The sequence below is a fragment of the Theropithecus gelada genome, chromosome 4 (assembly GCF_003255815.1).
Source record: "Theropithecus gelada isolate Dixy chromosome 4, Tgel_1.0, whole genome shotgun sequence".
NCBI lineage: Eukaryota > Metazoa > Chordata > Mammalia > Primates > Cercopithecidae > Theropithecus > Theropithecus gelada.
Window position 1 is genome coordinate 135,189,986 of NC_037671.1, and position 23,195 is coordinate 135,213,180.

The 23,195-nt window shown below is 42.6% G+C and overlaps 1 protein-coding gene across 4 annotated transcripts in view; it reads right to left on the reverse strand.

Moving 5' to 3' along the window:
• Positions 1 to 3,354: 3,354 nt before the first annotated feature.
• The window catches only part of CDK19 (cyclin dependent kinase 19), a 217,407-nt gene continuing 197,566 nt past the window's right edge, over positions 3,355 to 23,195 (reverse strand). For all 4 annotated transcript variants that reach the window (XM_025383475.1, XM_025383474.1, XM_025383472.1 and 1 more), the window contains 5 exons: positions 21,882 to 21,954; positions 21,408 to 21,505; positions 20,684 to 20,762; positions 19,704 to 19,970; positions 3,355 to 8,056 (listed from right to left, as the gene is read on the reverse strand). In XM_025383475.1, coding sequence (XP_025239260.1) covers positions 7,925 to 8,056; positions 19,704 to 19,970; positions 20,684 to 20,762; positions 21,408 to 21,505; positions 21,882 to 21,954 — 649 coding nt within the window. In that variant the 3' untranslated portion in view covers positions 3,355 to 7,924. The remainder of the gene's footprint in view (positions 8,057 to 19,703; positions 19,971 to 20,683; positions 20,763 to 21,407; positions 21,506 to 21,881; positions 21,955 to 23,195) is intronic.

Here is a 23,195-nt window from a genome sequence, read left to right on the forward strand (position 1 = left end):
AAGGTTCTTCTAGCATTCAAAAATCAATGTGACTCATTACATTAACATCATAGAGGAGAAAAAAGTCATGACCATTTCATATGCAGAAAAAAACATTTAACAAAAGTCAGCATCAGTTCATGATGAAAACTCCTATTAAAATAGGAATAGAAAAAGGACATCTATGAAAAGCTTTTTTTTTTTTTTTTGAGATGGAGTCTCACCCTGTCACCCAGGCTGGAGTGCAATGGCACAATCTCGGCTCACTGCAACCTCCACCTCCTGGGTTCAAACGATTTTCCTGCCTCAGCCTCCCGAGTACCTGGGATTACAGGCACCTGCCACCACGCCCGGCCAATTTTTGTATTTTTAGTAGAGACGGGGTTTCACCATGCTGGCCAGGCTGGTCTCAAACTCCTGACCTTGTGATCCACCCGCCTCAGCTTCCTGAAGTGCTGGGATTACAGGTGTGAGCCACTGCGACCGGCCAAAAAACTTTTATCTAACACCATACCTAATGGTGAAATATGAAACACTTTCCCTCCAATATTCAGAACATTACAAGGTATTCACTCACACCAATTCTTTTGATACTGTATTAGGAGTACTAGTCCATGCATTTAGGCAAATAATAATAATAATAATAATAAAATAAAAGTTATACAGATTGGGAAGGGAGAAGTACAAGTGTCTTTTTTCACAGACGACATGTTTGTGTATGTAGAAAACTAAAGGAATCCTTCCTCACACACATATAAACACTTCTAGAACAGTGAATTTAGCAAGGTTGCAGGCTATAAAGGCAAAATGCAAAAAATGATTGTATTTCTATTTACTGGCAACAAATAAATAGAAAATGAAATTTTAAAAGTACCATTTCTAGTAGCATTGACATCTAGGAATAAATTTAACAAAAGATCTGCAGACCTCTACACTGGAATTTGCAAAACATTGCTGAGAAGCATTGAAGAAGACCTAAATAAATAGAGTGATACATCATGTTCATAGACCACGAAGCTCTGTATTATTAAGATACCAGTTTTCTCCAAGTTGATTTATAGATTCAAGGAAATTCCAATCAAAACATAGCAGGTTTTATTTATAGAAACTGACAAGCTGATTTTAAAATGTATATGGAAATGTGTAGAATCTAGAGTAACCAAAATAGTCCTGCAAAGAAAAACAAAGTTGTAAGGCTTACCCTACCTTGTTTTAAGACTTATTTTAAAATTCCAATACTTAAAATAGTGAGGCCAGACGTGGTGGTTCATGGTTGTAATCCCAGCACTTTGGGAGGCCGAGGCAGAAGGTTCACTTGAGCCCAGGAGTTTCACATCAGGCTGAGCAACATGGCAAGACTTCATCTCTACAAAAAAAATAAAATAAAATTAGCTGGGTGTGGTGGCATATGCCTGTAGTCCCAGCTACTTGGGAGGCTGAGGTGAGAGGATCACTTGAGCCTGGGAAGTTGAGGCTGCAGTGAGCTGTGATCACACCACTGCACTCCAGCCTGGGCAACAGAGTAAGAACTTGTCTCAATAATAATAATAATAGTGGCTTAGAATGGACAACAGTTAAATGGAACCGAATAAGAAGTCCGCAAATAGATTCAAACACATACAATTGATTTTTCAATAAAGACACAGCAGCACTTTTTGAAAAAACGTATGCCGCAAAGAATGTGCTGAAGAGATATTTTGATGTTTTAAGTCAACATTTTCATTTTTTTCCCCAATACTATATTCTCTCATTTAGAGAAATGAAATTTCCTTTTAGGTTTGTATGTTGCTTGTCCAAGCTGGTTTCCTATTGCCTACTAGATAAAATGATGCTATGCAAGGCTTTAAAATGCTTACCTTTAGGTAGCCAAAAGAAAGATGGCTTCTGGCTGAGTGCAGTGGCTCAGACGTGTAATCCTAGCACTTTGAGAGGCCGAGGTGGGCAGATTGCCTGAGCTCAGGAGTTGGAGACCACCCTGGGGGCAACGTGGTGAAACCCTGTCTCTACTAAAATACAAAAAATTAGCCGGGCTTGGTAGTGCATGCCTGTAGTCCCAGCTACTTGGGAGGCTGAGGCAGGAGAATTGCTTGAACCCAGGAGGCAGAGGTTGCAGTGAACCAAGATTGTACCACTGCACTCCAGCCTAGGCCACAGAGTGAGACTCTATCTCAAAAAAAAAAAAAGGAAAAAAAAAAAGCAAGCAGGCCAGGCATAGTGGCCTGCGCCTGAGAGGCTGAGGAAGGAGGATCCAGCGAGGCCAGGAGTTTGAGGCCACAGAGTGTTATGATCACATCTGTGAATAGCCACTGCACTTCAGCCTGGACAATACAGACCCCGTCTATTCAAAAGAAAAAAAAAAGTGACACCTGTTTCTAGTATTTTTATTGTTCACAGAACAAAATTATGTTCATCCTTATCCATATACAAATATTATATGACCCAGGAATTCTATGCAAGTGTACAAGTGATGCTATGACTTACCATATTAAGCATCTGCTCTGTGTTGGGTATCTTGACAGCTGCTGGGAAAGGGGAATAAAACTCAGGCCCTATCGACAAGAATTTACAGTCTGCTAAGATGATGGATATGACCTTTCCAGTTCTCCCAGGAGTGGTAAAGGGTTTGTCTAGTCGTCTGCTTTCTCTTACCCAGATGGCTGGTGAGAAAGGCAGCTGAGGCCAAAGAACAGTTTTCCAGGAGAAGATCTAGCCTACAAATAGCACAGCCCTGAGTATAAAATTCGTGCCAAAAAGAGAAGCAGCCAAGTGGGATGTGATTATTTTAAATAGAAATGAAAGCTCTGTATTTATGCCACTGAAACATTGTTCAATTCACTCTGTGATGCCTTTGGATAGTGGAGCAACAACCATAGAAGACTCATCAAACGAATTATAAAAGGAGCAGCCAGGTACCAGAGTGCCCTTATAAAACAAAAAACTCCCAATCCAACCCCATCCACAAATGCTTATTAGTCTTTTTCTAAAAATAATTCTAATTTACTTTTTTTGAAAAAGATGTTTCTCCTGAAGATGTAAAAAACCTGCAATTTTACTTACAAGGTATCTGTAAGCCTTGCTTGCTTTGCAGTATTATGACATCATAGCATCCTGAACAAAATAACATATTGGAACTCACAGAAGGACTTCGTATCTCTGCAGGACAAGTGTAATTATAAAAGCTTCTAGGCACACAGATAAAATTTTAACACTAGATGGGGTCTCACTATGTTGCCCAGTCAGGTCTCAAACTCCTGGCCTGAGGCAACCCTTCCTCCTTAGCCTCCCAAAGTGCTGGGATTACAGGCATAAGCCACTGCACCCAGCCACTAAACCTTATTATAAGAGTTTTTTACATTTAAAAAATCCACACGGAAGCAAAGTCAATTAAATTTTATTTCAACCAAGAATATAAAATAAATGCAATGTAATTTATTTTAGTTTTAACAGTCATTTCAAAAAGGAAGTCAGGTCAACTCAAAAGCAGGAAACCCTCGCTCCAAAGCAGTAGCTCGTCCTGCACCCCATGGAGCAGGCCTTGTTGGGGCGCAGCGGCTCTAAGCACAAACCTCGCAGTGGAGCACGAAAAGCTACAGTCATCTCTATAATCATATAAAGGGGGATGCGTGCAGAAAATGACTGAAAAAAGAGACAAGAACAGGTACACTTCACAAATAGGAATTATAGGAATATACAAACTGGCAGTTTAGAAAGGATATACTACATAACATATATAAAAAGTACTTTAAATTGTTGTTAAAAAGGACACCTTCAGTCCAGATTTTGTGTAATACTTTTAGTGTCTACACAGACAAATCTTTAAAAAAATTAAATAGTATTAATTTACTAAATATTTAGGAGATAACAGTGCATTAAGGGTTGGGTTTTTTTTTTTTTCATATAATACATACATATCACCCCTTTGCAGTGATAGCATAGAAGAGTAAGTATGGCCTTAGGTACAACACATTTTTAAAAAATCCTAAAACAATGAACTTTGTTATAAGATATTTGTGACTATTCTTGAGGATTATGGGGACCTAAACTGCTATGTTTTATATAAAATATTACTTGTACTTGAATCCTTCAAGCCTCTGTTGGTCTAACTGCCATTTCACTGCCTTTCTCTACCACCACAGAGTTTTGGATTTGTAATTTCCATCTAATTATTCCTTCATTGTATAGTTTCTGCTGCATAAATTTACTCAAAAGCACATCAAGTTGCATGTCTTATTCTCCAACTATTTTTTTCTTTTCTTTTACCTTTAGCAGAGAAAACAGCATCATTTTAGAGGCCTAGAGAACAAGTAGCAGTTGCTTTACCAGGAATGAGGCAGCACACATAGGTAAATGTCATCCCTTTCCATTCTTAAGAGTCCATTATGTTCATAAGAGCAAAAGAGTAGTGCAGAAGGCCAAAATTCTAAGTACTAAAGTTTCAAAACCACACAGATACAAAAATATACATAAATCCTTGGTCTTTGTATGTCATTGCATGATCTACTTCATCACAAGGATTGTTTCAGCCTGCCCTGCTGCCAAAGCTACCTTATCTTGAACTCCTCTGTCCTGCAACACTTGAATTCCTTTCACAAACACACACCTCCCCAGAAAGCTAACTCTGAAACTGGTTTGTAACATGGAGAGCAGAAAGCCTTCACTTGGATTCATTCCTTCCTGTCAATAACCCCTCCTATTTTGGGTGTTCCCATAGGCTGAGGGATGCCCCTCCTGTACCCTTGGGGGACATAACAGTATCCAATAAATTTCAAAGACAAATGCAGTCATTTGGGGATCACAAAGGTAAAGTTTGCCCTCAAAAAGCTTCACAGGTCTTCTTAGAGGTCCCACGGTTTGAGGGCCCTTACATGTGTTAAAAAGGCTTTGTTCCCAGCCGGGTGCAGTGGCTCACGCCTGTAATCCCAGCACTTTGGGAGGCCGAGGCAGGTGGATCACCTGAGGTCAGGAGTTCAAGACGAGCCTGACCAAGAGGGTGAAACCCCGTCTCTACTAAAAATACAAAAATTAGTCAGACGTGTTGGTGCATGCCTGTAGTCCCAGCTACTCGGGAGACTAAGGCAGGAGAATCACTTGAACCTGGAAGGCAGAGGTTGGAGTGAGCCAAGATCACACCACTGCACTCCAGCCTGGGTGACAGAGTGAGACTCCGTTTCAAAAAAAAAAAAAAAAGGCTTTGTTCCCCTTTAAAGAGAAAGAAAATGATCCAAAATTATTCCTAAGGGTAAAGGGAATCAGTGGGTAGCACTAACCCTGAGGCAAGGAAAGAGGAGAAAAGAGCCAGTACCAGTGCAGGGATAGGAACCCAGTCATGTGTGGAATGGAGATTTCTGGCTATGTCCTGGAGGATATTGTATACTGGGAGCAACTGACGAAATCCCCTTACAGGTTATATTTCAGTTCTGCCAGTAAAAGTCATTATACACAAGGAAAGCAGGGTAGTTCTGCGAATGTATAAGCATAAGAACTATAACAATGCTGCTTATAAAGTATTAAGGGGCATAGTATTTTGGTTTACATATCTATTTGGGTTTGTCTTCTTTTATTAAAGGTAATCTCCCTTGAGAGCAGGAACAGAGCTTCTATTTTCCTTGCAATTTCCTACAACCACTTAGGAGAGTATGTTCTGCCTACAAGGACCACCCAATTGTTGTTAAAAGGCTGATGTGAACATTTCAAAGATACATCGATGCCTTTTGTGATATTTAATCACTGGCTTTCTCTAAGGTAGACTGACATAGAAACCCTTCCATAATATTATTTACAGAACAGATTTGGGGATAGTAACTACCCAAGTGGGTTTAGAAGTAAACAAAAAGACCTTCATATTATAAGACAGTTTCACTTATAAGTCAATCACATGGCACAGACATCCCAGGAGGGCTTACTGTCACAGAACAGATCACAAGCTCCTTAAGGACAGAAGTATGCCCTGTCCTCTGTGTTCTCCACCCAGCAGGGCACCGGGCACACAGTGAGGGTGCAGTGAGCATCTGATGACCAACAGCTCTGGACAGTGAGGTTTTAGGGCACACGATAAAACTGCATATAGGCAGCTACATTATGCAGAGGGCTGCTAATTTCTTATTTTAAAAAATGGAAGGGGTAAAACAGCAGGAGACTGTCAGAAACTCCTTCCAATGGAGCACGTAACCTGCTTCATCTTCAGTCTTGATGAGTGTCACTATGCAGACTTCATTATTATTAGTGAGCATTATTATGCTGAGATCAGTAAGGTCCTGGCTGGCTACAGTATCACATCAATAGTGCAAAATGTATACTGGCTTCTGTCTAATCTTATTTTACTTGTGTATGGACCCAGAGTATCATAACCAGGTAGATAAGTTCACAAAGAATAGTTTTTAAAAATGCATATAATTTGCATATACAATAATCAGCTATTTCTTCTAGCTCAAGAAAACATTTAAAACAAGGCTGGTGCTGCTAGTAGCATTCAGAAGAACACAAATTTCTTGCCCCTGACATTACAATGGGAGCTCTAAGTCTTTACATTTCCTTTTGACTCTTGGGAGTGAGGGGCTCCTTAAAGCAGCTAAGAAAGAACTCAGCCACTAATTCATAGAAAATGGAAATGCAAATAATTCACGTTGTCTAGTAGAGAGTCTTATACTATCTGCCCATAGTTTTGAGGCACAATTATTAAGTTTTCTCCTAGGGGCAAAAGAAATCATTCAGTGCAATGAAAAGATTCTTGATAGAATTAAGTTTCAGTAACAACAGCAAAATTATGCATACATAATACATACTTTAAACATGAATAAAACCTAAATTTTTAACATGCTTTAAAAATAGTCACTCTATGTCTAATGCAAATACGAATGGAGAACACTGCTCTTTATTTTAAAAGCAGATTAATTTGCAGGCTTCTACTTGAGTACCCTTGATTATAATAAGTAAGAAAGTTGCTCACGCAGACCCAGATGTGAAGAAACCAATGGTTCTTTAGAGAAGCCGACTTTATGTACAATACACAATAAAAACTTTTCCTTCAAAGGGAAGTAACACGTCTTTTGATCAAAATTACTCCTTAAAGAAATCCTAGTGCAGTTGATACTCTCTTCAGCGTTTTGGTGTGGGCCATCGAGACTATATTTCATCAAAGCTCTTGAAACCCTTTTTAAGGTAGACTTAGCTACATGAAGGTTAAAATTATAATTCTCAATTACTGAATGCTATTCAGAATAAGATGATGCTGGGAACTAAGTTCCATATGAATGATTATATAAAAATTACCACACACTTCAGTTCTTCATAGCATAAAGCATAGTAACTGCAAAGATCTAGGCAGTTTTTGGTTGTAGGTTTCCTCTGTCCCACCACTTGTCTTTTTATTAGACCTTCCCTGAAACTAGATAAATAAGAACGTAATAGTAAAGTACTTTGGGACAGTAACGGTTTCTGTTTAAGACTTCCATGAGCAGAACAGTTATTGTCTGTGAAAACGTAGTGCTTTAAAAGGTGCATTTTTACCTGTGTTGCTAAATCAGTTCATGAAGTATAAAACTATACACCACTGGAATCCTGTTTCTAAAACATTAAAATCCTATTAAAAGAGCTTTGAAAAGATAAACCATAGTGATTGCTACAGCATGAGAAAGGTGCACCAGGAAATCCTTCAAAAAAATGCTGAAGGTTACAGAAGTGCTGGGATTAGATCAGACGCTTTATCAGAGAAGTCACAATGGAACACATGCAGGGAAGGGGTGCTGGGGAAACTTCACAAGAATCTTCTTTAAGTCAATAAAGAAGAGATATCAGTCCTGCAAAATGCTCAGTATATAAGGTTTTCCTCCCATGTGTGTGAGTTTTAAATGGCATCATAGTTTGCATCTTTTTGGTTCTTTTTAATGCAGACATATTGCTGGAGTCTGTGCTCTGGGCTGGGCTGGCCTGGCCCAAGGGGAGCTTGTCAGTACCGGTGGGCCTGGTGAGATGGGTGGTACTGTGAGCTCTGCTGAGACGAGGAAGAGTAGCCAAGTGTGCTCTGGGACTGAGAGGATCCCTGAACGTTGCTTTGGTAATTCAGGCGAGAACTGGAGTGCTAGGAGAAGGAAACAGGAAAAGGGAATTACTAATGGAGGAAGAGAATAACTCAAGATGCTAATCACAGTAGGATAGAGATATAAGCCGTTTTCATCATTAGGCTCCTGGTTCAAACCCACATAGCTGACAGCTAACTTAAGCTGTTAACACATTTTGGTTATTTGAAATGACAGTCTGCCACCACTGTAACCACACATTCTAGCAGGCATGAAGTTTGGCTGGATTTCTGTGGGAGATAAGCTACCCTGGAAAGAAAGGAAGAGGGGAAACTTCAGCAGACCCATTTCTCTTTATTCCAATTCTGGGGTGTTAGTTAATAACTGAGATGTGCAAACATGAATAATCAATTTGGCGTACTGAAATCAACAGTATTCATAATGTATACTGACATGCTATTATTTTTCCCATTATAAACTGTTTGGGTGAGGGAGAAAGGACAAGATGGAGAAAGGTGAACAAGAAGGCACAATCCATGTTGCTTCCGGGTTCTTCCTCACCAACTTTCCCGCGCGCAGGAAAATGCAGCCCGCCCCGGGAAGATGCAGATCAACCGAGCACGTGCCAGGTGACGTCAATCCGAAGAGATCGAAACTTACCCGGCCACGCCTATGGAGACGCCCCTATCACGCCCTTATCCCGCCCACTGCCCCCCCCTTCCAGCACCAATGCATAAAAGTCCGCCGCCGGCAGGAGCCCGCGTGACTTCTTCGGCCCGCGCATTTGTGGACCGGAGAACATCACCCGAGAGCGCAGGCGCGACTTCCCTGGCCCCCCACACCTGAGGACCAGAGAACCTCGCCCGAGAGTGTGTGCATATTTGCAATAAAAGACTGCCACTTTCTTACGTACTTTGGCCTCATGTTTAATTATTTAGCTCTTCTAAATTAAATTAAATTAAACAAAACAGTTGGTGCCGAAACCCGACCCGGGAAGGGACCCTTCCTCAACATCCCCTAGGGGTCTGAGGAACCTCCTCCCCAGCGAACTGGCTCCCAACCCAACCAGCCACCAACACCGAACAAGTGTTCCAGCTTTCCACTGGTGCCACTCTGAGAATTTCTTCTTCGGTGAGTACTCCCCTTTGTTAACCATCTCCGTCCGTTTCCGTGTCCTTGGCCTAGAGTCGTACGTACGCCCAAGGACATAGCCACGCTGTGGCAGAGTGAGGTCTTCAACCCGGAGACATCCGTCTTGAAGTTCCTCAATTCTCCGTTAGTGGCTCCAGGAGCCCCTGGTCTCTAGCAGCGGCAAAGGATGCTTTGCCACTGCATGAGGTTGGTTTCCATTTCTGGTGCTTAAACAATGGGAACCTCACAATCGAAAATCCCTAGGAACACCCCCTTAAGGTGTCTCCTCCAAAACTTGGAAGCCTTACATTTAGCTCAAGATTTAAAACGAAAGCGGCTAATTTTCCTCTCCACTGTGGCATGGCCACAGTATAAATTAAGACAACCAATCTCAATGGCCACCAGACGGTACACTTGACTATAACATTCTATTAGATCTCTCTAATTTCTGCCAAAGGCTTGGAAAGTGGTCAGAGATTATCTATGTCCAAGGCTTTTAGGACTTGCGCTCTCGCCCAGACCTGTGTGCCCAGTGTTCAATGGCCCAGGTCTTGTTAGCTAAAACCCAGCCCTCGGCCCCCACACCACAAGCAGAGGAAGATTCTACTTCCATCTCAGACGGGGCTGACGTTCCCGACCTACCAACCCCCTCCCTATGCTCCTCCTACCGCCCCTCCCTCACCCACTCCTCTTACCTCTCCCATTTCCGCCCACACTCGCTCCAAGACCGTGGTAGTGGCCCCCACTAGTCAGCCCTCTACCAGTCAGCCTGCCCCAACCCCCTCTACCAGTCAGCCTGTCTTAACCTACCCTACTGGTCAGTCTGTTCCAACCTCCCCTGCTAGTTTGTTGGCCCCCCTCCGAGAAGTTGCCGGAGCTGAGGGCGTGGTTAGAGTCCACGTCTCCTTTTCCCTGGCTGACCTTTCCAAAATTGAAGAACGACTCGGCGACTTCTCAGCCAACCCCACCCAATATTCCAAAGAGTTTCGATACCTAGGCCAGGCATATGACCTTACCTGGCATGACTTACATGTTATTCTTACTTCCACTCTTAACCCAGAGGAAAGAGAGTGCATTCTCGCAGCCGCCAGGCAGCATGCAGACCAGTTACACTTAACTGACCCGGCCAGCCCAGTAGGCGAACAAGCTGTCCCATCTACAGATCCTGAATGGGACTACCAACCTCAACAACCCGGGCGTCGCAGAAGAGACCTTATGATACAATGCCTCTTAGCTGGCATGCAGGCAGCCTCTAACAAAATAGTAAATTTTAATAAGTTACGGGAGGTTATTCAATACTCAGAGGAAAATCCTGCCTCCTTTTTAAATCGCCTTACAGAGGCACTTGTCCAATTTACCCGACTGGATCCTACCTCTCTGGCAGGAGTTACTGTCCTTGCCAGTTATTTTATTTCCCAGTCGGCCCCTGACATCTGAAAAAAAAAATAAAAAAGATAGAGGATGGACCTCAAACCCCCATTCAGGACTTAGTCAAGCTAGCTTTCAAAGTTTTTAACTCTAGAGAAGAAACAGCTGAGGCTCTTCAACAAGCCAGAGTAGAACAGAAGGCCGCCCTTCAGGCACAAGCTTTAGTGGCTGCCCTCCAACCCGCGTTGCCCACTTTGCCGGCAGGGAAAACCAAAGATAAGTCTCCTGCTATAAATGTGGAGACGCAGGACACTGGGCAAACCAGTGTCCCCAGGCCAAGCCGGCCACTCCATCTGGTCCATGCTTTAAGTGTGGCACAACTGGGCATTGGGCAAAAAGGTGTCCAAATCCTCGCCCGCCTACCACACTGTGCCCAACCTGCCAACAGGAGAGACATTGGAAGTCTGATTGCCCCACCAGCAGGGCAGGCATTGCGCCTCAACGTGGTGCCTCTCCTCAAAGGCCGGAAGGCTCCTTCCAGCTCCTACACCTGGACGACGACTGACGGTGCCCACACTCAGAGACCCCGGTCACCCTCGCCGAGCCTAGGGTAACTCTACAGATAGCGGGTAAGCCAATTTCTTTTCTCATCAATACGGAGGCTACCTATTCTGTTTTGCCAACCTATGGAGGTCCTAGCCAGCCATCCACTATCTCAGTAGTTGGGGTAGACGGTAAACCGTCTAACCCTCGCCAGACCCCAATGTTAAGTTACTGCCCGGACTATGCATGCTTTGCCCACTCTTTCCTCATCATGCCCTCTTGTCCCACCCCCCTCTTGGGACGAGACATCTTAACCTAACTCAAAACATCTATTCCCCTTCCCTTTCTCCAGGTGACCAGGTTCTACTCAAGGATCAACAACCTCCTCAAATTCTCCCGCTTTCTCACTATTCTCCATCTCAACTTAACTGAATTTCCCCTCATAGACCCTCTAGAAACCTTCCTTCCCAACCCTTCCCCCGACCACTGGGTTTCCCGACTTTTTACTCTCATAGAAGACCTAGCTTGGCAAGGTGCCCTTTATGATTTCAGCAATGTTGAACTTACCCTCTACACCTTTGTTACCACTATTATGGTTCACTCTAATTATTCCTGCTAGCCTTACTAATCCTAAATTTGTATGAAGATTTTCTATAACTGAAACCTGGTCTACTGACAACCAGGTCACTCACAAACGCAAGGTACTGCAGATTGCTCCCCCCAGGGCTGTCAAGCTGCCCTCCTCAACTTTCATCTGAGTTCTGTCGGCAACTACGACCGCCCAGTCATATGTTTCTTGTACGACCAAACTGAATATAAGTGTAAAAATGACTGGCAAGAGACCAACCTGGGGTGTCCTTACAACTATTGCAACATGCATGAGATAGGTTTAATGGGTGCAAATGGCATTTGCACCCCCAATGATCGACCTTTTGTAAGAAACAGAACATCAGGAGGATACATTCTTAATATTAAGGATCCCTGGGACCCCTGGTAGGCTCAGGGAGTTAAAGGTTGGACTATATGCAACATCTTGGTCCTCATATCCCACCGCAACCCTCCAAATAGAGTATACGTGCAACAAGTACACCTCCCTAAAAGTAAACAAGTATATCTTCCTAAGAGTGTACAGGCCCTACAAAATTTAACCTCTGTTGTAAAATCTTATGAACAGAAAATAAAGAAGCTGTTAAGCCCCCCAAGTCCCCCTAACAAGGAGAACCCATTCTCATGGCTAATACTTATTCGCCAGGGACTTAACTTAACCCAGGCTGCTGGAGTAAGGAACCTCTCCCACTGCTTCCTTTGCGCTGCACTCGGAAAAGCTCCCTTAGTGGCAGTCCCGCTACCAACCGCTTTCAATATCACCACGGACTCTACCAGCTCCTCTCAAGCAACATCCTTGCCTCAAGTCCCATTATACCGTAATCCAGAGTCAAACCCTTCCTTTTTGCTACTCTACTCCAAACTCTTCGTGGTGTGATTGCACTCAAGCTCCCAGCAGGACCCAGACAGCCCCCGTTGGAGGCTACTTTTGGTGTAATTATCGGGGTTTCCCTAGCATCGTCCCTAGTTGCCTCAGGACTTGGAACAGGGGCCCTCACCCACTCGATTCAATCCACACAGACCCTCTCCACTCAGGTCCAGGCAGCCATAGAGGCTTCAGCTGAAAGCTTAGCCTCTTTACAACATCAAATCACCTCAGTGGCCCAGGTAGCAGCACAAAATAGACGGGCATTAGATCTTCTTACTGCTGAAAAAGGAGGAACATGCCTCTTCCTAGGAGAGGAGTGTTGCTACTATGTAAATGAATCAGGCCTGGTTGACACCAATGTCCAAACATTAAACAAAATCAAAAAGGAGCTTCAACAATTTAACGCCCCTTAACCCCCGGACCACCGGTATGGCTGCTGCCTGTAGTACAGCAGATGCTTCCATTCCTAATTCCCATACTAATCCTCTGTCTTATGTTATGTCTTGCTCCCATTCTAATAAAATTTCTCCAAGCCAAGGTCCAAGAGATCACCCAAGTCACCTTCAACCAAATGCTCCTGCATCCCTACATCCAACTGCCAACCTCAGACCCTAACTATGCCCCCCAACAGCAGGAAGCAGCCAGCCAAAGACAACGGTGCCCCAAATTCTTATAATCAATAAGAGGTTGGACTGTTTGGGTGAGGGAGAAAGGACAAGATGGAGGAAGGTGAACAAGAAGGCACAGTCCATGTTGCTTCCGGGTTCTTCCTCACCAACTTTCCCGTGCGTGGGAAAATGCAGCCCGCCCCAGGAAGATGCAGATCAACCGAGCATGCACCAGGTGACGTCAATCCGAAGAGATTGAAACTTACCCAGCCACGCCTATGGAGACGCCCCTATCACGCCCTTATCCTGCCCACTGCCCTCCCCCTTCCAGTACCAATGCAAAAAAGTCCGCTGCCGGCAGGAGCCGGTGTGACTTCTTCGGCCCCCGCATTTGTGGACCGGAGAACATCACCCGAGAGCGCGGGCACGACTTCCCTGGCCCCCCACACCTGAGGACCAGAGAACCTCGCCGGAGAGTGTGTGCATATTTGCAATAAAAAGACTGCCACTTTCTTATGTACTTTGGCCTCATGTTTAATTATTTAGCTCTCCTAAATTAAATTAAATTAAATTAAACATAAACAACAAAGCTGTGATTAAGAAACCATTATTTTAAAGCAAAGGGTTCTCAGAGGTAGAAGCTAGGGGCATCAGGAGTTCTACCTACAGGACAAAGTAAGGCAAGGTTAGCTGGGGTGTGGCAGCAACATGGGTTTTATAAACTTCAGGTAACATTTAGAATAGAGCAATTGTCATATATGATTGTCCTCAAGAGAAGACAAAAAATGCATTTCAATTCAATGTATTTTTATTACATTAAATGAAACCTTCATCTTCATAGTACCTAAGGCAAATATAAAAAAAAATGTGTAAAAGGAAAAATCATCTGTAGAATAAGAACAGTATGTAAGAGATAAGCAAAGCTGGAAGTAGTATCTTTGGCTATATTCAGAAGGCTGGTTTTTCTTGTGAGCAAAGTGGGAAAGAATATATGTAATAAATAATATATGTAATTGAAACTTCCTTAGCAAAAATGAAACAGCGAGAAAATTATGACAGTGAAAGAGATCTGATCTAACCAACTCCATCTTGCCTTTAACCTCCAAACTGTTCTTGGTCATTCCTGGGCATGGGCCAAGCTAACTTTGGGAGAAATTTAGTTTATAGTTTAAATGACAATAGCCCATCCCAAAACTAAACTGCCTTTATAAAACTACTAAAAGGCCACAAGTTTAGGATTATGAGAAAGGCCTGAATTCTGCTAAGATGAAGGTGTAGTTAAACAATTACCAGTCATTGTTCTGGAGGTCAACTGGCTACTCCCCAATTACTCCTGTAAATAACATCACTATTGTCAGCCTTTTCAGATGTTTTTTCAGACTTTTGCATTTCAGATGACTCCACCCAGACTGAGACTCATGACTCTACCAATCCTGTGGCCTCCACCCAGCAGTGGAGGAAGGCCATTTTTCATACCCCTTTGATTGCATCCCCAACCAAGCAGCAGTATTCATCCCTAGACCCCTGCCCACCAGAGTATCTTTGAAAAATCCTAGCCTCCAAATTTTTGAGGAGGCCGATAATAAAACTCTGATGTCCCATTTAGCTGGCCCTATGTGTATTAAACTCTTTCTCTATTGAAATTCCCGTCTTGATAAATTGGCTCTATCTGGGCAGCGGGCAAGAAGAACCTGTCGGGCAGTTACACTTTGAGTTAAAAAGGTAAATGATCTTGAGGTGGCACTGGGGTTTAGGAAAGAACAGATCAGCAAGGTCCTCCTGTTCAGTGCTCAAAGGCTGCCAAACTGGACTTGGAACATCTGGTCCAAAATAACAGGGCACTAAGGTAGTTTTGGTTAAAAACAACTCAGTTTTGGCTGGGCACAGTGGCTCACACCTGTAATCCCAGCACTTTGGGAGGCTGAGCGGGGCAGATCACCTGAGGTCAGGAGTTCAAGACCAGTCTGGCCAACATGGTGAAACCCCATCTCCACTAAAAATATAAAAATTAGCCGGGCGTGGTGGTGGGTCCCTATAGTTCTAGCTACTCAGGAGGCTGAGGCAGGAGAATCGCTTGAACCCAGGAGGCAGAGGTTGTAGTGAGTCAAGATTGGCACCACTGCATTCCAGCCTGGGTGACAAAGGGAGACTCCATCTCAAAAAAAAAAAAAAAAAAAAAAACCAAAACAAACAAAAAAACACCTTAGTTTTGCTCCTTCCTAAGTTACACAACTGAATAGTTATGTTGGTTACAGAAGTCTTTAAAAATTCCAGATTTTAATTACATGTTTTATTTTGAAGTTTATTATGAAAAATGTTATTTCAACTCACGTTATTTGGGGCAATTTTGCCATAAAATATAATGTAAACATGTAAGAACCTAATGTGCTGTTACATAGCTTTTTTAATGACAAGGGGTTTTTTAGACAGAAAATAAGCCAATGTCCTGCTTTTCAAAGTGCTAACTGTACTTGCTTACAATACATTGATGAAGCAGCCCAAAAGCCTTCAAACTCTACTAATGGAACTGTTGGGGTGCAGAAAACAATACCCCAAAATGAAGGCCTCAGGAGCAAAAGTTTTTCTCTGACCTTTTTGTGCCCTCTTGTCTCACAGTCCCATTCTCCCCAGAGCCAGCCATAGAAATTAGAATTCCCCTTCCCTAAAGCAGGCCATAGAAACCAGAACCCCACTTCCCCAACACCAGCTGTGAAACCTAAAAATATTACTCTAACTTCCCCCCACCTTTCTGCGTAAAAACTGGCCGTAAAAAATGATCTGGCATACCTTGTCTGACTGTAGGTCATGAGATTCCTGTTCCAGAGGGGGTCCTGCCCCACACCCGCAGGCAGGAATGCGTGCTCAGTGAGGCCAACAGGAATCCAGACAGGCCGTGCTGGGTTTCCCTGCTCAGTCTATTAGTATCAGATCATACCCTTTCTGTCCAATCATGTTTCTACATGGCTGTCCACACTCTGTTGACCCTAAACCATAAAAAAATGGACAATTTCTGGCCGGGCACAGTGGCTCATGTCTGTAATCCCAATACTTTAGGAGGCCAAGAAAGGTGGATGACTTGAGGTCAGGAGTTTGAGACTAGCCTGACCAACATGGCGAAACCCTGTCTTTACTTTTAAAAAATATACACAAACACAAACACACACACACACGCACACAAATTAGCCAGGAGTGGTGGTGAGTGCCTGTAGTCTCAGCTACTCGGGAGGCTGAGGCATAAGAATCACTTGAACCCGGGAGGTGGGGGTTGTAGTGAGCCAAGATCGTGTAACTGCACTCCAGCCTGGGCGACACAGTGAGACTCTGTCTCAAAAAAAAAAAAAAAAAACCAACCAAACAAACAAAAAAAAACGACTACATGAAACACACTTTGAATTTCTGCTTCAAAACCTAGGACATCATTATATGCCCATTAACATACTAAATCACACACTCACCAGCGCCATGACAGTTCCGAGAACACCCATATTTGGCATAAAAATGGGTGGCACCACAGTTCCAAGAAATCTCCACCATTTTCCAGAAATTTTCATGAATATTTCACCCTTTGGTTAAAGAAACCCATAAAGATAGAAACCCAAACCAGACTGCATGACTCTCTATTTATTTATTTTTTTGAGATGGAGTCTCACTCTGTCACCCAGGCTGGAGTGCAGTGGCGCGATCTTGGCTCACTGCAACCTCTGCCTTCCAGGTTCAAGCAATTCTCCTGCTTCAGCCTCCCAAGTAGCCGGGATTACAGGCTTGCACCACCACAACTGGCTAATTTTTATATTTTTAGGAGAGACGAGGTTTTGCCATGTTGGCCAGGATGGTCTTGAACTCCTGACCTCAGGTGATCTACCCACCTTGGCCTCCCAAAGTGTTGGGATTACAGGCATGAGCCACTGTCCCCTGCCGGATTCTCTCTTGAGTATACCCACACTCCCCTTTCTTGAGTCGTGTACTTTTCTCTCTGCAATAAATCTCCATACTTTTGCTATTTTTGACTCATCCTTTAATTCCTTCTCCCGATGGTGTTAGGAGCCTGCACACGGGGTGGGGGGGGGGGGGGGTCGAGGTCCCACCAGCATTTGGGGACCTCCCTCAGCCTGCTGGTATCAAGTTTGTACGCCTTTCTGTCCTGGTAAGTAAGCAGTAAGGAGGAAGGGGCTCCAGGCTGGGAAAAACAATGAACAATTGTTCTGAGACACTGCTAGTCACAAACAACTAGTGGGCACGATGACCTCATTTGGCACACAGCTCCCTCCCGCAAGACCCTGTAAACTTCCTTCCAGCCCCTGCTCTTTGCAGACAGCCCCTCCTCTGCTGTGCTGTCTGTTGCAACAACATGTTTTCATACCTTCTGTAATAAATCTGCCTTTCTTTACCCAGAACTGTCTTGTTAAAAAACCTTGACTGCCTGAGACACTGGCCCTAGCTAGTCGCACCCATGACATTTTCTCCAATTAACCTGTCTTTTGTGAGCTGATTTTTCAGCGAACTTGTAGAGGGTGAAAAGAAAGTTTTTCCCGTGGCTCCTAGATGGTAGTATGAGTTGCAAGTTCTGTGTAATGGGACACCTGGCTGCTCCTCATGCCAGCCTCTCCAATTAAATAGTTGAGGTATCTATTCATTTAATAGATACGTTGGAAGGTTTATTATTTTTTTCCACAGACATCAGGACCCAGCTATGAAAGGTTTATTTTTAAGTAAACAGAACAATATGGACATAGAAAAGCATTTCAAAGAATTTTTGAATTTGGAAAAAAAAAAAAAAGAAATACAGTAATCTGTCTATAATTGACTATAATTGGGTGACAAAGACTCTTTCCTTTGACAAAAGCTGTAGTCAGGCTCCTCTTGGGAGGTCAAGGTTTTTGCCAAGAGGGTTTTGGGTAAGAAAGGCAGGTTTATTACAGAAGGTCTGAACACACGTTGTTGCCTGGGGCAGCGCAGTAGGGGAGGGCTGTCTGCAAAGGCGCTGCAGGGAAGCTTTACAGGGTGGTGTTGGATGGAGCTATGTGAGTCTTCTGCTTGACTAGGCCCGACCTTGCGCTTTCCTCTGTCTTTGGAGAATCCTGTTAGAGCAAGAATCTTGCTAAGCTGGCTTGGCAAAAATCCCCCACCTTTAAGAGCTTATCACCCAGGCCTCCCTTCAGAGCAGGGTGGGGATCAGTAACTTTCCATCCACTGATCCCCACCCTGCTCTTTGGTTATACATCTCCACTTGTCATGTGGGAGTCTGAATTGAGTCCAGTCTTCCTCCCCAACTGCCAGCCCCTCTTGCAGTGGCCCCTTTATGCACTGCCATGGCCCCGCCTCGAATAAAGTCTGCCTTACCAACTTTAACAAGTGTTTAGGCAAATTATTATTTTTTAACACAGGTTAGTATAATTCAATCAGAGACACAAAGATGAACCAGTATATAGTATTTGCTGCTCATATAACTGGCGGGGCGGGGGAGACAGATTTTATAACAAAATTCAAATATGCTCGTGCTGCTACCCAGCTGGCAAGCTGTTTTTAGTAGATCAAACTGAAGCCTCAATTTGTTTAATTGGAACCAAGTGGAAGTATTGTGTACTCTTCTGCTTGCAGGGATATTCTGAAGAGAAGTTTTTCAGAGAAGTACTTGTGTGGAAACACATTAGTTTGTTGAGCTATTCAAAATGTAAAGGCAGTTTATGCAGCTATTTGTTATGTCTTTCTTGTTAAAGTTTCTCTTTATTGCAGTTCCTTATCAGTGAGTTTACGGTTCCCTTGCCAGAGGTTTTGTTTTCTATTATCTCTATCCTATGCACTCATCTGCAAGAGTTCCCAGAGGACTGTGGTTCCAAACTTAAAACCAACAAACAAAAAAACCAACAACAAAAAAAACAACAACTTAAGTTTTCCCTTCTTCCTAGATGTTTTCTTAACTTGTTACTACCTTGAAAAAAACGTTTTTTTCAAAATTTCCTATGGTTATCACAATGGGTATTTTTACCTCTCTCCAAATACCAATCCTTAGACTTAGCTCCTCTAATTTCCTGAATTAGTACTGCAATTGGTGTTCTCTTTTTATCTGCATAACAAAAAGTATTTTCTAGTCTCAAAATTATTTCTAAAGAGACTTAACAGTTATTTCAGAGAAGCCTCAGTCTTAGCCCCCTTCTCTTCTTTATCTATGTAGCTACTTCCTCCCAGGAAGAGCATATCTTTCTGAAGAACGCAATTAATTTTGTCCAAAGTAAGACACCACTCCGTTCCCCTTTTCAATTGCTTATCTATGTATCTTTTTCGGATATGCCAAAACTGCTAAGGCAGCTGTAAGCGTAAAATGATGAAATTTTTTTTTAAGGATGGGGGCACTGGCCTCCCTACCTTCCTCTCCTCAGGGTGTCAGGATAAACAAATCAGAATATGAGATATTTTACAATTACATGAAATATGATGAAAATCTTCCTCTTCATAGAATGCCCTAGAAACAGGATTATACAAGTTGCACAAATGTAAGAGTTAAGTGTTACCTAACTCTAAAAGGATCTAGGATAAATCTTTTCCCCACTTCATAAAGCATATGAACATTAGACATTCAGGGAGTACCTGATAATCCGAGGGCATCACAGGTCCGCCTGAGTTTGCGCCTGAAGGCCCTAGCCGTGGCTTCTTGTTTGGGGGCACCTGGTTCAGGCCGGAGTCCTGGCTGTGCTGCAACCCTGCTCCGGTGCCCCCGACCCCGGCCCCAGCCCCACCTGCAGTCCCGTTGGTCTGGGTGCTGTTCTGCTGTGGCGGGGGCGCCTGTGGAGGGGCTGCTGCCTGCTGTGGAGGGGCTGTGGGCTGCTGATGCTGGTTCTGCTGCTGTTGCTGATTCTTTTAAGGGGAAAAAAGCAAGCTTGGTATGAAACCAAATTAACAGGAACTTTCTTTAATTATTCGATATGCACATGCGGCTGCTGACCAACCTGGGGGAGCAATCTATGTGGGACACTAGAGTGATGGTGAGGACCGGAGAATGGAGCAGCCAGGGAACACAGTTCCCAAAGGGCAAGGCACCAAGCCCCAAACAGGACTCTCAATGAAGTTCATTTAGACTCCACAGTGATCCTCCAAATCAGTTACAGACATCTCACTGAAGGCCACTGGCACATCAGAAATACCTTTCTTATAGCTCATTAAAACAGCTGTAAGAAATCTTTGCAATCATGATTCTGGAAAGGCAGAGCAGTCTGGAGAGTAAGCCAATATATCCAGTTAAGAGGAAAGAACAGAGTGATGCTAGCAAAAGCCAGCCTGCATAAAGGGGTGGCAGTGACACCAAACAAACAGAAAGAGCAAGAAGTGGGAATCCGGGAGTAGAACTGGCTGTGACATACACCGGAAGCTCAGGTATCTGTGAGCTGGTCATACTTCAAACTTCAAGGTACCTTTACAATCCCCAAACTTCCACAGAAAATAAGACACATTCAAATTTAATTAAATGTTAGAAAAGGTGGTTAAACATATAGGAATTATGGAATGATACCTAAGCTATCTTTTTGCCTCCCTCACTCTTTGGAAGTGAAAGTATACAATGCAGTTTATACCTTGTCACCTTTTTCTTCAGGATCATCTTCATTAAGGAATTCTCGTTTGGGGTATGGAATCTGGCAGCCGGCAAATACACTAAAAATCATTAAAAAGAAAAAAACATATCATGATCTAAAATCTGTAATATCCTTACCTTGTTAATTTAAAATTCCAATTTGTTTTTCTTCACTTATTTCCTACTCTTCATCTGTGGCTAGTGTTCAAATCTTGACTGCTGCTAGCTAACTGACACACAGGACATAGAAGTTTCTCTATACTAACTTCATTAGCACCAAAAATAAATTAATTTGTATTTGCCTTAAGAAAAACTGCACCTCTTATAGATGAAAACACAAAGTCTATACTTGGGGGTAAAAAGGATGGAGGAGTAGAGGGGTTTTGTAGTGCAGTGGACATGCTCTGGAAGACAGATTAACTTCTGTTACCTGCTGGTTTGGCTGAATTTCTGATCCGGCCAATTGGTCTGTAAAGGTCTTACCTGTTCTCAGCTTTAGTTTTCATCGTAAAACTGACAAATGGTCGTTCCTAAAATACTTGTTTTCATTCATACCTCTCTACAGCTTTGCCTGTTTCAAAATGTGGAAGCTTTCTCTTGAGCAGTCTTTAGGTGGCATCGCTGAAAAAGTTAAATACTTCAGTAGCAAGTGCTTCCCTTGCTTTCAAACACCACGCCACCTCCTCAGCCTGGAGCAAAGGACACAGAAAAGACGGGACACATACTCTAATGTTGGCAAAGGGTCCTCCTGAAAATAGGGATCCTGCAGAGCTTGCTCCGAGGTAATTCTCTTGGTTGGATCCATGGTCAGGAGTTTCTGAAGCTAGAGTGACACACAGGAAATGCAGAGCACATGAAAAGGTTGTTTACAAGTCAACACCTTGCCTTTTGTAATCCTGTGTAACAGGATTAATATAAAATACATTTTGTATAGCTCACTGCAGATTAAGCATATTACATACTTTTATGTGAAACTGGCAGAAATCATCAGCATTAAAGCCCTTTTAAAGTTCATTTTCTGCTGATAAATCATTTAAAGTGAAGGCTGAAAGACAAGGGTGACATCTCAACAAAAAATATTTAATTTTGCCCCAGCATCCAACAATTTCTTTTGTTTCTAAAGAGGAGGAACAGCTGAGTAAACAGAAGGCGAGAGTTGTGCTGAGAATCAGATTTCAGTCTGGGAGAGAAGCACCTACCAAGAGGAACACTTTGCTGTCGGGCTTGACCTTGTGTTTCTCCATGTACTTTATGAGGCTACTGTTGGCATACCTGCAAGGACACACACAGTCACACATCACTGGGAACGCTCATCCAATTGATATTTTTTAATGACAAGCTCCAAGATTGGCTTTCCTATAAGGTATGTGTTTAAGACATTGTTTTTTCTGATTAAGAAGGAACACATTACCAAATATTAGCAAATGTGTGAAGAAATAGGAAATGTCACACACAACATGAGAGTTTACACTGTTACAATCCCTTTGGAAAACAGTTAAGCATTAACCATTAGTGTTGAAAATGTGTATAGCCTATGACCCATCAACTCCATTTCTAGGCACAAACCTGAGTCAAAGGATGCTTTTGCACATGTATATCAGGATACATGGATAAAAATGTTCTTAGCAGCCTTTTAGTAAGTCATATATATATATATATATATATATAGAGAGAGAGAGAGAGACAACCCAAATGTCCATCAACTGAAAAATGGGTACATTTTTATATATACACAGAATGGAATGTTATACAACAGTAAAAACGAATATGCGAGGTTAAGTGAGGAGAAAAAGCAAGTTGCAGAAGAAAATACATGTTACCATTTATAAAAAGTTGAAAGACAATAAATTGAACAATAATTTTTAGAGACACATAAACATGTGGACTAGAACTATAATAAAAACTGTGGGAGGATAAACTCAAATGCAGAACACTCAGAGTCTATCCTCTGGGAGGGAGGTGGATAGGGAGATGGGGCACACAGAGTACTTCAGTAATCTTAGTGATGTTCTAATTCTTAGGTTCAGAGGTGAGCAAAGGGGTATTCATTTTATTATTCTAAATATACCAAATGTTTTTTCATTATATATTCTTTCCTACATATGAAATATTTCAAATTAAAAAGGTCTAAAAATAGTTAATATATGTTCATGATAAAAAGAATTACAGAATATAGAAAGTATAAGGAAGAAAATTAAAATCACAATCAAGCCACTCAGTGGCCAAAAAAACACTGACAAAATTTTTATAATGTCCCTTTGGCGTTGTGTGTGTGTGTGTGGCATATACATACATGGTATAAACACAGGAATTTTTGCTTTGTTTTTATAAAATTGGAATCCTACTATAAAAATTCTTAGCTTTTTATTTAATATTGTTCCATAAACATTTTCCCTTGTCAAATACTCTTCAAACTTATTGAGTGGCTGCCTATCTCCTACTGGTACGGGTATTACTCGTTTCATAATAACTGTGGCATACAAGTCGTTGTAGCTAAATCTGATACGCATGGC